Here is a 16,634-nt window from a genome sequence, read left to right as displayed (position 1 = left end):
ACACAGCCACACACAGCCTCACTACACACAGCCACACTACACACAGCCACACTACACAGCCATACACAGCCACACACAGCCTCACTACACACAGCCACACTACACACAGCCACACTACACAGCCATACACAGCCACACACAGCCTCACTACACACAGCCACACTACACACAGCCACACTACACAGCCATACACAGCCACACACAGCCTCACTACACACAGCCACACTACACACAGCCACACTACACAGCCATACACAGCCACACACAGCCTCACTACACACAGCCACACTACACACAGCCACACTACACAGCCATACACAGCCACACACAGCCTCACTACACACAGCCACACTACACACAGCCACACTACACAGCCATACACAGCCACACACAGCCTCACTACACACAGCCACACTACACACAGCCACACTACACAGCCATACACAGCCACACACAGCCTCACTACACACAGCCACACTACACACAGCCACACTACACAGCCATACACAGCCACACACAGCCTCACTACACACAGCCACACTACACAGCCTCGCTGCAGGCAGAGCTCATGGCGGAAGTCTTCTTCTCGGGGTCATGTGATCATCGTCTGGTTTGAGCCACTCTGGCGACCATCATGTGTTACACAAACACGCACGCACACACGCACGGCTAGTTGCTAGCATGCTAATGCCACATAAGCATTTTACCTTGTACATGTCGAAGCCCGCCAGCTGGTCCTGGGTGACATACTCGCAGTGAGCCATGGCGGCGCCGGCTCCAGAGGGGCCTCGACGGATACCCGGGCCTTCGAGAGCTAATCCCAGCTAGCTGCGGGCTGGAGGACCATGGAGCTCTCGGCCGCTGCCGTTCACGCCGGGTGAGGTGATGTCGACGCGGTGGAGCCACTCCTACGGAGCGCACACGCGAGCTGCCCGGCGCCCACAGCGCCCCTCTGGCCTGGAGGTTTACGATAATACATCAATACAATAAACAGGAAGAAATGTCTAACGGTCCAAGACAACATGATTGCATTATTCAAGCTGTCACTTGAGAACACGAATACAGACAAAGGTCGTTGCGATGACGTATCGTGATATGCGTGTTAATGGGAGCCGCTGTGCTCTTAAACGTGACGTGTCGTTCCCCTCAAACCGGAAGTGGGGGACAGATTTGGTTGTTTGCTGCTGACCAGCTGAAGTCTCTCTCCACCCGAGTAACAACCACCACCTACGGCGTAATGTGAGTAGAACACGGGGCTCTGCGGGCTCCACGGGGTCTGCGCCGCTCTTCACAAGCAGCGGTCCTTGGTTGGTGAACGTGACTTCAGCCAGTAAGCTAGCTGAGATAGCGAACTAGCTAGCTAGGTTAGTTACTCTTGATGGTCCAAATGTACCAGCACCGTGACGATTTATTTACAACCATGAAGCGATGAATGTCACAATTAGTCAGGTGATTTTTAAAATTCGCATATAAATGATAACTGTTCAGGATACACCGGCTGTCGCGTTGTCCCACATGCTAGGCGCAGCTAGCCGCAGCCACGAGAGACGTGATGCGTTCAGGAGCTGCAGGCTTCACCTCATGCAGACCACTCTCCCTGATAGACACTTATATATATATATATTCCTGTCTATCCTCCTGTGCTCTCTCATGCCGTGTCTCTGCTCTCAGAATGGTGACGGACGTGCAGCTGGCCATATTTGCCAACATGCTCGGCGTGTCGTTGTTCCTGCTGGTTGTGTTGTATCACTACGTCGCTGTGAATAACCCCAAGAAGCTCGAGTAGAGGCCTCCAGGATCACCGGTGAGTGCAGAGGTCAGGGGTCAGCACTGTGCGCAAAAGAATGGTCGGAGTGGGGACACCTGCCCCCTCACACCCTGCCATCGCTCATGTCTATCGCTGCTCTGTTGGGACTTCTGCATGTTTCACTTCTTATTTCTGCTCTTAGTGCTGCGAGCATGAAGCATCCTGTGTTATGAACTGTTCCTGCACGTGACATCACACGCCTCCCGTGTGAGGGGCCAAACACCCAGGATGCAAATCTGTGATATTGGGCTATACAAGACATTATTTGAATAGAATCTGGACATAGCCGAGTGTTTCCACCTCGGTCCACTGGATCAGTCGAGGCAGCATCCAGCCGCACGTTCAGCTGCAGAGACGATTCCCTCCCAGGCCCAACACCTGTGAACATGCTCTCTCTCTCTCTCCACAGGTGAGGTCGGACTCGACGCCACCATGGAAACCACATTCCCCACTTCCAGTCCCAAAAGATGGATTTATTTCGACGGTTGTAGCGTTATTTTCTAATAAAAATGTGATGCCATTTGCATAAATGTCATTTATTTAAGTTCTGCATCGAAGGATCGGCTGAAATACATTTATTTGTAAAGTCAGTCACAATATAATTAAGTAACTTGGTTAAAGATGATTATTAAATGTAAAATACAACAACCATTTACCTTGCACAATAAATTAATATATATACACATATGTACAAACTAAATCAACAAGCACAGAAATCTCAAGGAGTGTCCCAAAAGTCCCCTGCCGGCTTCAGGTGTGTCCTCACCTGTGATCCCACAGTGACCCGCTGGAGACGCAGCACGCTGGTTCTGTTCAGCAGCATTCAGAGCCGGGGTTTATTATTGTAACCTGACCGTCAGAACATGGCTCACACACACACACGTATCAGAACATGGCTCACACACACATACATGGATCAGAACATGGCTCACACACACACGTATCAGAACATGGCTCACACACACACACATGGCTCACACACACACGTATCAGAACATGGCTCACACACACACATGTATCAGAACATGGCTCACACACACACATGTATCAGAACATGGCTCACACACACATGTATCAGAACATGGCTCACACATACATGGCTCACACACACACGTATCAGAACATGGCTCACACATACATGGCTCACACACACACGTATCAGAACATGGCTCACACACACACATGGATCAGAACATGGCTCACACACACACATGGATCAGAACATGGCTCACACACACACACGGATCAGAACATGGCTCACACACACATGGATCAGAACATGGCTCACACACACACGTATCAGAACATGGCTCACACACACATGGATCAGAACATGGCACACACATGGATCAGAACATGGCTCACACACACATGTATCAGAACATGGCTCACACACATGTATCAGAACATGGCTCACACACACACATGGATCAGAACATGGCTCACACACACATGTATCAGAACATGGCTCACACACACACGTATCAGAACATGGCTCACACACACATGTATCAGAACATGGCTCACACACACACGTATCAGAACATGGCTCACACACACACACATGTATCAGAACATGGCTCACACACATGTATCAGAACATGGCTCACACACATACATGTATCAGAACATGGCTCACACATACATGTGATCTCTGTTTTACAGTTTCACATTTTGGTCTCAACAGATTGTATTTCAATGATGTCACAACCTTCTGGAACAACAACACTGACGTCACTCATGTGTTCCACAAGTGAACAACGGAGCTGATGAAGGCGCTTCAGTGAATCAGCTCGATGCAGTTGCTCGGCTTCTCCACACGGGGCAGTGTCTCAGCCTCCGGTTCGTGGTCCCTCACAAGGAGACGGGCTGGGGGCCGCCGCTGCTCAACACGTCGTGTGTCTCCGGCTGCTGGACCGCGCCGTGCTCCTCAGGTGTCCTTCCTGTGTTGAGCGCGTTGTCTGAGCTGTTCTTCTCCAGTGCTTGAGAGGCCGGCCGCATGGCGCCCTCTTTCCCAGAAGCGCCTGTCGAGTCAAATGAATGTCCGTTAACCTGTCATGCAGCGCCTGGTGGCTCTGGAACAAGGGCCGCGATGTGCCGGGGATGCAGGACACGTCGACCAATGGATGAACAAACGTGACATCTGTGTGTACACGAGTAATTAATATACAAAAGAGACAATAGTTTGAATAAAAGAATAAATATTGATGTACATGTTTATTCTTTGAATCAAACTGCGTTAATGAACAGATTTCCACTTTTCGGATTTTTTTTCATGGGCTTTTCCAATCCTGGAAATAACCATTTTTAAATGCCACGACTTGTCCAGGTGTTCCATGAGCGAGCATACCCTCTGTGTGAATACAGCACGCAAAGTACCCACCTGAGTCAGGTGACCCTGGGGGCGTGTCGATACCTGACAGGGACAGGTGTCGATGGAGGCCGGGTCTGAGCAGCTTCCAGACCTTCATGGGGGCCGTCTCCTCCTCCGGGTTCATGCTGCTAGGTGTGTTCCCGCCAGGTGGAGGCGGGGCTTCAGTCGACCCCGCCCTCCGGATGGGGGTGCGGGGATGAGGTTGCAGCTCACACCTGGACGGGCAACAGAAGGTGAGCATGGTTCACCCCGCCGACGTGGAGTCTCCTCCTCCTCCGTGTTTACAGGGCTCTTCTGTCATTGGTCGATTCGACTCGTGACATGTTCCCTGTGAGCTTCAGAAGAAACCGACTCACCTGCTGAATGTGATGGAGGAGGTGCGTTCAGGGCCCACGTCTGTCGCGCTCCACAGTGAGACTTCAGACACCACATGTTGGACAGCTGGCTGATCAGAGCCAGGTGAGCTCACCTGTGCAGGGCGGCGGGGGACCGGGGGGGTCCGGTGGCTCCCTCTGCCCACACGGCGCATGGGGACCGGCCTCCTGGACCCCCCCGCTGCACCGGGGCTCCCAGCCTGGAGGTCTGGGCAGCTGAGGCCTGAGACCCAGACGGAGGGTCATCAACACAGAGCAAAGGAGACACAATGGGTGACAATGGCTTACAAGTGGGTAACAATGGGTGACATTAAGTAACAATGGTTAACAATGGGTGACATTAAGTAACAATGGTTAACAATGGCTGACAATGGTTAACAATGGGTGACATTAAGTAACAATGGGTGATAATGGGTGACATTAGGTAACAATGGTTAACAATGGGTGACATTAGGTAACAATGGTTAACAATGGGTGACATTAGGTAACAATGGTTAACAATGGGTGACATTAAGTAACAATGGTTAACAATGGGTGACAATGGTTAACAATGGGTGACATTAGGTAACAATGGTTAACAATGGGTGACATTAAGTAACAATGGTTAACAATGGGTGACAATGGTTAACAATGGGTGACATTAGGTGACAATGGTTAACAATGGGTGACATTAGGTGACAATGGGTGGCATTGGGTAACAGTGGTTGACATAAGGTGACAATGGATGACATTAGGTGACGATGGGTGACAATGGGTGATAATGGGTGACAATGGGTGACAATGGGTGGCATAAGGTGACAATGGGTGACAATGGGTGGCATTGGTTAACAATGGGTGACATTAGGTGACAATGGGTGGCATTGGGTAACAGTGGTTGACATAAGGTGACAATGGATGACATTAGGTGACGATGGGTGACAATGGGTGATAATGGGTGACATTGGGTGACAATGGGTGACAATGGGTGGCATAAGGTGACAATGGGTGGCATTGGTTGACAATGGGTGACATAAGGTGACAATGGGTGACATTAAGTAACAATGGGTGATAATGGGTGACATTAGGTAACAATGGTTAACAATGGGTGACATTAGGTAACAATGGTTAACAATGGGTGACAATGGTTAACAATGGGTGACATTAAGTAACAATGGGTGATAATGGGTGACATTAGGTAACAATGGTTAACAATGGGTGACAATGGTTAACAATGGGTGACATTAAGTAACAATGAGTGATAATGGTTGACATTAGGTAACAATGGTTAACAATGGGTGACAATGGGTGACATTAAGTAACAATGGGTGACATTAAGTAACAATGGTTGATAATGGGTGACATTAGGTAACAATGGTTAACAATGGGTGACATTAGGTAACAATGGTTAACAATGGGTGACAATGGGTGGCATTAAGTAACAATGGGTGATAATGGGTGACATTAGGTAACAATGGTTAACAATGGGTGACATTAGATAACAATGGTTAACAATGGGTGACAATGGTTAACAATGGGTGACATTAAGTAACAATGGGTGATAATGGTTGACATTAGGTAACAATGGGTGATAATGGTTGACAATGGTTGACATTTGGTAACAATGGTTAACAATGGGTGACATTAGATGACAATGGGTGACAATGGGTGACATTAGGTAATAATGGGTGACAGATGACAATGGGTGACATTAGGTGATGATGGGTGACAATGGGTGATAATGGGTGACATTGGGTGACAATGGGTGACAATGGGTGACATAAGGTGACAATGGGTGGCATTGGTTAACAATGGGTGACATTAGGTGACAATGGGTGGCATTGGGTAACAGTGGTTGACATAAGGTGACAATGGATGACATTAGGTGACGATGGGTGACAATGGGTGACAATGGGTGGCATAAGGTGACAATGGGTGGCATTGGTTGACAATGGGTGACATTAAGTAACAATGGGTGATAATGGGTGACATTAGGTAACAATGGTTAACAATGGGTGACATTAGGTAACAATGGTTAACAATGGGTGACAATGGTTAACAATGGGTGACATTAAGTAACAATGGGTGATAATGGGTGACATTAGGTAACAATGGGTGACATTAAGTAACAATGGTTAACAATGGGTGACAATGGTTAACAATGGGTGACATTAAGTAACAATGAGTGATAATGGTTGACATTAGGTAACAATGGTTAACAATGGGTGACAATGGTTAACAATGGGTGACATTAGGTAACAATGGTTAACAATGGGTGACAATGGGTGGCATTAAGTAACAATGGGTGATAATGGGTGACATTAGGTAACAATGGTTAACAATGGGTGACATTAGGTAACAATGGTTAACAATGGGTGACAATGGTTAACAATGGGTGACATTAAGTAACAATGGGTGATAATGGTTGACATTAGGTAACAATGGGTGATAATGGTTGACAATGGTTGACATTTGGTAACAATGGTTAACAATGGGTGACATTAGATGACAATGGGTGACAATGGGTGACAATGGGTGACATTAGGTAATAATGGGTGACAGATGACAATGGGTGACATTAGATGACAATGGGTGACATTTGGTAACAATGGTTAACAATGGGTGACATTAGATGACAATGGGTGACATTAGGTGACAATGGGCGACATTAGGTGACAATGGGTGACATTGGGTGACAATGGGTGACATTAGGTGACATTAGGTGACAATGGGTGACAATGGTTGACATTAAGTAACAATGGGTGGCATTGGGTAACAGTGGTTGACAATGGGTGACATAAGGTAACAATGGGTGACAATGGGGAACAATGGGGAACAATGGGTGACATTAGGTAACAATGGGTGACAATGGGTGACATTGGGTGACAATGGGTGGCATTAGGTAACAATGGGTGACATTAGGTAACAATGGGTGACAATGGGTGATAATGGGTGACAATGGTTAACAATGGGTGACATTAGGTGACGATGGGTGACAATGGGTGATAATGGGTGACATTGGGTGACAATGGGTGACAATGGGTGGCATAAGGTGACAATGGGTGACAATGGGTGGCATTGGTTGACAATGGGTGACATAAGGTGACAATGGGTGACATTAGGGCTGTGTCTACTACCGGACACTTTACGAAGTACACTGCAATACAGTGCACTGACATCTGTAGTGCACTCCGTGGCTGATAAGTGCTGTATCAAATGGAACACTTACGTTAACCACTTGGCGGAAGTGACGGACGCAAATCTGTTCACGGCACCCGCGGAATTAAGCCAGGAGTGACGTATGCAAATCTGCTTGTGATACCCGCGAAACTTAAACTGACAAAATGAATGCACTTCTTGCAACTGGTTTACGGCCACAAAGCTACAGACCGTTACGGTCTGTAGCTTCATGGTCTACCGCTTGTGCTACCGTAGCCATCTCGTCCGCCATTGTTTTAGAAATAAAATGAAAAGCTGGCAAAAGGGCTCCTCCTCTTCCGCTACGTAGCCAAGATGGCGCCCGTTTAGGGCCAGTAGTGTCCATCGTTTTACACGACATGTTTTGCCCGTTTGCAGTGCGCCATCCGGGTACTTTCAGTGCACTGAATTCTGCTGGTTGTGTCAGTGTGGCGCCTGAAGCACTGAAAAGGAGTGACCAAGTGCTCAAGGGTCCGGTAGTAGACACAGCCCAGGACCACATGGACCACAGAGACCAGGACCACATGGACCAGGACCACATAGACCAGGACCACAGGGACCAGGACCACATGGACCAGGACCACATGGACCGACAGCCTGTTCATCTTTACGGTACACTAGAAAACACTACAGTGCTGAAATAAATTATAAATCCTTTTCACCAATTTGGTGAAATAATGTTGAAATAAAATGAAAGACTCCAGTTCACTCATCATCCTGTTTGAGGTCTTCCAGACCGGACAGAGACTCTGAAACCTGCTTCCCCTCAAATCTCTCACAGACACACACACACACACACACAGACACACAGACACACAGACACACACACACACACACACACACACACACACACACACACACACACACACACACACACACACACACACACACACACACACACACACACACACACACCACTAAACGACGTAAAGTGTGTGTCTCCAATAGAACATGCCGTGTTCCTCTACCCTGACGCCCTCATGTGGGCTACAGCTGACCACAGCAGCATGTGAGGTCATGCAGGGGTCACACAGCACATTCATCCATCAGTCCCCTGTTGCCCACACCTGGAGCCGCCTGCCACGAGTCAGCCACTCCCAGAAGGGGGCGTGGCTTCAGAAGAGGAAAACCAGATGACAGAAGGTCCACACAGGGAGAGGGGAGAGAACCACCATCAGCTTACCCCTGACTGGCCCCAGCGTCTTGTTGCCTCCACGGCCAGCGCCGTGCGAGCCGCCGTGCGAGCCGCCGTGCGGCGTCCGGGGCGGCGGGCGGCCGTAGGTGAAGCTCGGGGAGCTGTGCATCTTGGGGGACGGCGTCTGGCTGCTGCTGCTGTGGCTGTTGCAGCGGATGCGACTGAGCGTGTTCTCAGAGGCGGAGCAGCTGGGAGAGGAGGACGGAGACATGTTACACCACGACCAACGGGCCCTCGGGTGGAGGCGCGTGAACTCACGGGTTGACGCTCTTGGGCGGGGACACCTTGCTGCCACTGGGCTGAGCCCGTGGGGGGGGGCAGGGGGCGGCGTTCAGGCCTTTGGTGTTGCGGACGTGTTTGAGGATCCAAGCTCGAAGGTTCATCAGGCAGCTGTGCTCAGACAGCACCAGGCGAGGCCACGGGTTACACTCCGCCATGTCCAGGGCGGAGATGGCCACAGCACGCCCCACCTGGTGGACAACCACAGTATTACCACCTCGCTAGAAACAACTAACAACGTCCACTCAGTGTTCATACACTCACTGAATGTTTATGTAACTGTAACGCTGTTCATCTGGTCACATGTCATCTATTGTTCACCTAGTCACATGACATCTATTGTTCATCAGGTCACATGACATCTATTGTTCATCTGGTTACATGACATCTATTGTTCATCTGGTCACATGTCATCTATTGTTCATGTGGTCACATGACATCTATTGTTCATCTGGTCACATGACATCTATTGTTCATCTGCTCACATGACATCTATTGTTCATCTGGTCACATGACATCTATTGTTCACCTAGTCACATGACATCTATTGTTCATCTGGTCACATGACATCTATTGTTCATCTGGTCACATGACATCTATTGTTCACCTGGTCACATGTCATCTATTGTTCATCTGGTTACATGACATCTATTGTTCATCTAGTCACATGACATCTATTGTTCACCTGGTCACATGCCATCTATTGTTCATCTGGTCACATGTCATCTATTGTTCATCTAGTCACATGTCATCTATTGTTCATCTAGTCACATGACATCTATTGTTCATCTGGTCACATGTCATCTATTGTTCATCTAGTCACATGTCATCTATTGTTCATCTAGTCACATGACATCTATTGTTCATCTGGTCACATGCCATCTATTGTTCATCTGGTCACATGTCATCTATTGTTCATCTAGTCACATGCCATCTATTGTTCATCTGGTCACATGTCATCTATTGTTCATCTAGTCACATGTCATCTATTGTTCATCTAGTCACATGACATCTATTGTTCATCTGGTCACATGTCATCTATTGTTCATCTGGTCACATGACATCTATTGTTCATCTAGTCACATGACATCTAGTGTTCATCTGGTCACATGACATCTATTGATCATCTGGTCACATGACATCTATTGTTCATCTGGTCTCATGTCATCTATTGTTCATCTGGTCACATGACCTCTAGTGTTCATCAGGTCACATGACATCTATTGTTCATCTGGTCACATGACATCTATTGTTCATCTAGTCACATGACATATATTGTTCATCTGGTCACATGACATCTGTTGTGCACCTGGTCACATGACCTCTAGTGTTCATCTGGTCACATGACATCTATTGTTCATCTGGTCACATGACCTCTAGTGTTCATCTGGTCACATGACATCTATTGTTCATCTGGTCACATGACCTCTAGTGTTCATCTGGTCACAGTTCATCTGGTCACATGACATCTATTGTTCATCTGGTCACATGACCTCTAGTGTTCATCTGGTCACATGACATCTATTGTTCATCTGGTCACATGACCTCTATTGTTCATCTGGTCACATGACCTCTAGTGTTCATCTGGTCACATGACATGACATCGGAGCCTTTAATACAGATATAATCTCTGAAGGAATATTCTACCTGTTCAAAGGTCTCCGTGGTGTATTTGGGAGGGAATGACGGGGCAGGAGGTGGGGTTGCCCGGCCGTTGTCATGGCAAGCAGGTGGGATGGTGTTCATGGTCTTCCCGGTGTTGTAGTTGCACTCCAGCGTGTAGCTGGTGGGGACCCAAGAACAACAGAAACATGCTAAAGACATACATGTCGTTGCCATGAGGTCATTGAGCTGTGTTGAAGTGATGTCATGAGTCACCAGCTGCCGGCTCCTCCCACCTGTGCAGCAGACCGATGGCCTTGTGCATGGCCACCCGCCCGCTGCCCTCTTTGGACTGGCCGTCCCTCTTGTCGCGGGCGTACATGTTCTTCTCTGAGAAGTTACAGCCCTGGAAATCAAAGTGGGCGGAGTTCACGGCGATCAGCCTCGGATACAGCATGTTCTCCACCTGCAGAGAGGAGCCGTGGAGAACAAGGAGCACACCGTCTGTGGCTGCCGCATGCGGAGGAACAAATATGTCATGGACACAAAGTCAAAACGACTGAGATGAAAGGAAATACAAAATAAAATCAATAGTTGATTATTTTCTAAAAACATGGCAAAGAGAGGGTTAAGCACATTGAATAATATTCACCTGCTGGCTCTCGTCAGGGAGGTTATTTCCATACATGAAGCACCCCCGCTTAGAGGCGTGGCCATGTAAGTCCACATAATAGGCCACGCCCCCCTCCTGAGGTGGAATGGACAGTTCCTCCACTTCTGGTAGCGTGACAGTAACGGGAGCCACAGTCTCCGGGGAGCTCGAGCTGTCCCGCTCCCCCTTCCCCGTCTCCGGGGGCAACCAGGTGTTTTCCTCCATCGACACCTGGACTTCGGGACTCGCGTCGTTCAAGCTGACTTCCAGGGAGGTGAAGGGAGGAGGCTGCGTCCGGTTGGCCGGCTTGAGGCCCAGGGGAGTGGGCTGTGTGTGTGTGCTGTGCAGTCGGTTGTGTGTGTGGTGGTAGAGCAGCAGCGTCTTGGCTGCGTAGATGGACGGGTGCAGCTCGGGGCTGGGGTTCAAGTACTGTCGGTTCAGGTTCACGCCCCTGGAATCAGTCCTGGGGGAGCATCACCGTTAGTGCACTGGAAGAAATGTCATTTTCTTAAATGACATGTGTTTGTGACATGATTCACCCATTCACACCCTGGTGGGAGGAGCTACCATGTGAGCTACCACCCGGTGGGAGGAGCTACCGTGTGAGCTACCACCTGGTGGGAGGAGCTACCGTGTGAGCTACCACCTGGTGGGAGGAGCTACCGTGTGAGGTACCACCTGGTGGGAGGAGCTACCGTGTGAGGTACCACCTGGTGGGAGGAGCTACCGTGTGAGGTACCACCTGTCCATCAGGACTAAACAACATTCACACCGTACCAACCGCTACGGGAGCAATGTGGGGTTCAGAGTTTTGCTCAAGGACACATCGTCTCGTGGGGATTAAACCTGCGACCCTCTGACTGAGTGGCGCCCGCTCCACAGGGAGCCCCGCCTGCATCACCGAGTTAAACAGCATCGTTGTAGGAGGGGTGGTGGAGTCTCACCTGTAGTGGCCCCGAACGACCCCGTCCGGGTTGAGCATGGGAATGAGCTTGAAGACGAACATCTTCCTCAGCGCTTGAGCTCGGGGGTCGTCCCTCCTCAGGACGAAGCTGAGGAAACCGTTAAACACGAAGGACGCCGGCGTCTCCCCGGGGTGCACTCGACTGCTGAGGAAAAACACCTGCAGACACACGAGGGTCAGCCTCGCCGCTCGGCCCGGTCGTCGTACGCCATCACAGTTGCCACGGTAACAAAGAGATGACGAGGGGCTCGTGCGTACCCTTTTGCCGGAGAAGCGGCGTGGTCGCGGCGCGTTGGCGTCCGGGAACAGCTCGGGCAGGCGGGGCTCCCGCTCCTCCAGCATGCCGCTGCAGCTGCTCACCGTGAGCAGGTCCACCCGGTTCCCCTCCAGGGACCGGCACAGCAGCTCCCTGAGGTAGTACACGCCGTCCGGGGCGCTGGGGGGGAAGGTGTGTGTAAGAGTGTGTGTGTGTGTGTGTGTGTGTGTGTGTGTGTGTACCTGCTCGGACTGAGCTCGGCAGCGTCCGGCTGGCTCTGATCCAGCTGCTGCATCATCTCTTGGCACTCGCGGTAGGAGAAGGGGAAGCAGAAGGAGAAGTAGGTGGTGACCCCGCGCGCCTCCAGCAGCCGGTGGGAGAACGAGAGGATGAACTGGTTATCGACAATCTGAAGGGACGAGGAAGAGGAGACACATGGTGAGGAAGAGTTACCCTGTGGTTCAGAGAGGCGCTGAAGGCGTACCTCGGCTGCGGGTCTCTCCCGGACCCTCTCCCACCGGCTCTTGCCCGGCGAGGTGCGGACCAGCGGCGCCATGCCCTGGCTGTAGAGCTTCCTCTGGTTGTTCATGTTCATCACGTTGATCTTCAGCACCTTCCCCCCAGCAGCCCCCCGGACACTGAAGTGAAACCACGACCTGAAAGCAGTCGTGACAGCGGCGGCTCGTGGAGGATCGACTGGCAGAGCGCGGCAGCATCGCAACAGACTGTTGTTGTGTTGTTGTTTACCTGTTTCCGTTCTCGTGCTCCGTGCCGCCGCAGTCGGGCTGCGTCCACACATTGAACTCGTAGTCGGGGGTGAGGTGTGAGCCTGAGGGGGCCCCCCCGCTGGGGGCCTCAGGAGGGCTGCAGCTGCTCTTCTCCACCTTCTCCACACGAGCCAGGTTCCCAGAGTCAAACTTGGAGCTGAACACAATATTCCCAAAGCAGGCGTCCATGGCCCTGGACCCCCTGTGGTTCTCCTGGAGCTGCAGCCAGAGGCCTGACCCCCTGTCAAGGACCAGAGGAACGCAACTAAAGAGGAGCGACAGATCCCACAACAGCCTGTCTGCACGGTGCAGCAACACGCGTCATCACGTCTGCTTTGAGAAGCCCAAACAGCATGCGCGCGCAGTCTGATGTCGTTCAATCGTTTAGCTCGAGAGGTCACAGCGGCTTAACGTTAACTGCTTTACACCATCTGAGGTCAAGATGACGACACAACCACCGCTGACCCTCACGCTGCTCTCTCCAGCCCGGGAAGAGGAGCCCGAGGCGGCAGGTGGAGGATGAGGTGGTGTCATGTTACAGGTGATGGACGCATGCGCACCGGGGGGTAATGGATGAGAAACAACAGAGCCTAACGCTACAGCCAGCTCACGCGATGCTTCAACACTCACGTTATCGATACATATACACATATAAACACGCTAATGTCCGCTCCTGTTTGGCTATGCTAGCCTCAGTGGACGCCGTTGCTAAGCTACGGAGGCTAACTTAGCTTCGTTAGCTAGCGGTGGTTGAGTCTTTCTAAACTCGCTGTTCTCAGGGAGAATAACGCCTCGTCGCTGCGCTCCTCACAGCTCGCTGTGCTCCTCTCAGCTGGCTGCTCCCCTCACAGCTCACTATGCTCGCTCCGCCACCATCTTTGTTGTCGTCGTATTCTGGAGTCGCTGCTCTGGATGCTGCGTTCAGGGTTCTCTGTAAAAATGAACGCTACTGGCAAACGTTGTGGCTGACCGTGATAGTATAGTAATGAATTAATTATCGTTATGGTTTAACGCGAGCCTTGACAGTCTGTGTCCAGAGTGTGCGTGAGCGCCGCGGAGCATGTCGGGGCGAAATTCTCACAAGAAATGCCCCGTCAGATATCCAAACACATTTGGGGGGACTTGATGACAGAGACTCTTTTTTATTCTTAAATACTTGTTAATGAAGAAGAAAAAAGTGGGCTCCAGCAAAAAGGGCACTTTTCTTATCCAGGGCAAAAGGGCTGGTGCTTGAGCTAGGGCTCTACCTGTGCACGTGCCTGATCCCGTGTGTGGAGCTCCGTTGGGCTTGATGCAGACTGTGTTCCCGTTGAGCTTGATGCAGACTGTGTTCCCGTTGGGCTTGATGCAGACTGTGTTCCCGTTGGGCTTGATGCAGACTGTGTTCCCGTTGGGCTTGATGCAGACTGTGTTCCCGTTGGGCTTGATGCAGACTGTGTTCCCGTTGGGCTTGATGCAGTCTGTGTTCCCGTTGGGCTTGATGCAGACTGTGTTCCCGTTGAGCTTGATGCAGACTGTGTTCCCGTTGGGCTTGATGCAGACTGTGTTCCCGTTGGGCTTGATGCAGACTGTGTTCCCGTTGGGCTTGATGCAGACTGTGTTCCCGTTGGGCTTGATGCAGACTGTGTTCCCGTTGGGCTTGATGCAGACTGTGTTCCCGTTGGGCTTGATGCAGACTGTGTTCCCGTTGGNGCTTGATGCAGACTGTGTTCCCATTGAGCTTGATGCAGACTGTGTTCCCGTTGGGCTTGATGCAGACTGTGTTCGACTGTGTTCCCATTGAGCTTGATGCAGACTGTGTTCCCATTGAGCTTGATGCAGACTGTGTTCCCGTTGAGCTTGATGCAGACTGTGTTCCCGTTGGGCTTGATGCAGACTGTGTTCCCGTTGGGCTTGATGCAGACTGTGTTCCCGTTGGGCTTGATGCAGACTGTGTTCCCGTTGGGCTTGATGCAGACTGTGTTCCCGTTGGGCTTGATGCAGACTGTGTTCCCGTTGGGCTTGATGCAGACTGTGTTCCCGTTGGGCTTGATGCAGACTGTGTTCCCGTTGGGCTTGATGCAGACTGTGTTCCCGTTGGGCTTGATGCAGACTGTGTTCCCGTTGGGCTTGATGCAGACTGTGTTCCCGTTGGGCTTGATGCAGACTGTGTTCCCGTTGGGCTTGATGCAGACTGTGTTCCCGTTGGGCTTGATGCAGACTGTGTTCCCGTTGGGCTTGATGCAGACTGTGTTCCCGTTGGGCTTGATGCAGACTGTGTTCCCGTTGAGCTTGATGCAGACTGTGTTCCCGTTGGGCTTGATGCAGACTGTGTTCCCGTTGGGCTTGATGCAGACTGTGTTTCCGTTGGGCTTGATGCAGACTGTGTTCCCGTTGGGCTTGATGCAGACTGTGTTCCCGTTGAGCTTGATGCAGACTGTGTTCCCATTGAGCTTGATGCAGACTGTGTTCCTCCTGCAGTGCTCTCGGTGGAACAGCAGATCGGGACAGGACCCAACCGGAAACACAGAATCACAAAGCATGATGTCCAACAGGTAACACACCAACCAGTGAGAGGCGCAACCTGCATCTGTATGTTTAGTTTAGTGTATTTATTTTTATTTATTTGCACATGTATTTACTTACCAAGCACAGTGCAGTAGTCTGCAGTCCCTTAGTTAGAGTTGCTCAGGTGGATCGGTGGGTGCTTGAAGTATAAGGGAACATTGTTTAGATGTTTAGACTGCATCTATGTTTTTGTGTCTGCTTTGTATATTGTTATGTGATTTATTTACATATAGTCTCCGTTAGAATTACTGTGAGGATATTTTAACTGGTTATGAAACAACGTGCCATTGTATAACCGTCATAAGTTACAAGTCCATCAATGAGAGGATCATCTATTTCTTCCTGTATAGTTATTCTTAATGCGTGTGGCACCGAGTCGGGTTCTGGTCAAACCAGATGAAATCATTGCAGGTTCTCCTCCAGCAGAGACAAGACCAGCGTGGAGTCAGGAAGTCTTCAACTTCAGTTCAGTTTATTTGATATAGCCCCAAATCACAAATTACCCTCAGAGGGCTTTACAATCTGTACACATAGACATCCCTGACCTTTGACCTTTGACCTCATATCGGATCAGGAACACTTCCAAGAAATAGAAAATATATGTCATGTGACCTGATGAACAACAGATGTCATGTTTAGCCGC

General features: G+C 50.3%; 1 protein-coding gene across 2 annotated transcripts; it reads right to left on the bottom strand.

The window, feature by feature from the left end:
• Positions 1 to 2,327: 2,327 nt before the first annotated feature.
• Positions 2,328 to 14,710, bottom strand: agbl5 (AGBL carboxypeptidase 5). 2 transcript variants are annotated; one of them, XM_056411151.1, is made up of 14 exons: positions 14,256 to 14,707; positions 13,425 to 13,685; positions 13,162 to 13,333; positions 12,920 to 13,086; positions 12,680 to 12,857; positions 12,402 to 12,580; positions 11,458 to 11,920; positions 11,102 to 11,271; positions 10,851 to 10,986; positions 9,183 to 9,394; positions 8,913 to 9,112; positions 4,538 to 4,778; positions 4,191 to 4,396; positions 2,328 to 3,831 (listed from the first exon to the last, which is right to left on the bottom strand). In XM_056411151.1, the coding sequence occupies exons 2-14, from the start codon at positions 13,631 to 13,633 to the stop codon at positions 3,662 to 3,664; spliced, it is 2,703 nt and encodes a 900-aa protein (XP_056267126.1). In that variant the 5' UTR covers positions 13,634 to 13,685; positions 14,256 to 14,707; the 3' UTR covers positions 2,328 to 3,661. The 2 variants fall into 2 exon arrangements, with proteins under 2 accessions (XP_056267126.1, XP_056267125.1); XM_056411150.1 differs by having other exon boundaries at positions 12,920 to 13,333; positions 14,256 to 14,710.
• Between the last annotated feature and the right edge of the window lie 1,924 nt (positions 14,711 to 16,634).

The sequence above is a fragment of the Pseudoliparis swirei genome, unplaced genomic scaffold (genome assembly GCF_029220125.1).
Source record: "Pseudoliparis swirei isolate HS2019 ecotype Mariana Trench unplaced genomic scaffold, NWPU_hadal_v1 hadal_133, whole genome shotgun sequence".
In the NCBI taxonomy this organism is placed as follows: Eukaryota; Metazoa; Chordata; class Actinopteri; order Perciformes; family Liparidae; genus Pseudoliparis; species Pseudoliparis swirei.
Note: the sequence above shows the minus strand (reverse complement) of the source record. Positions and strands in the feature narration are given on the sequence as shown.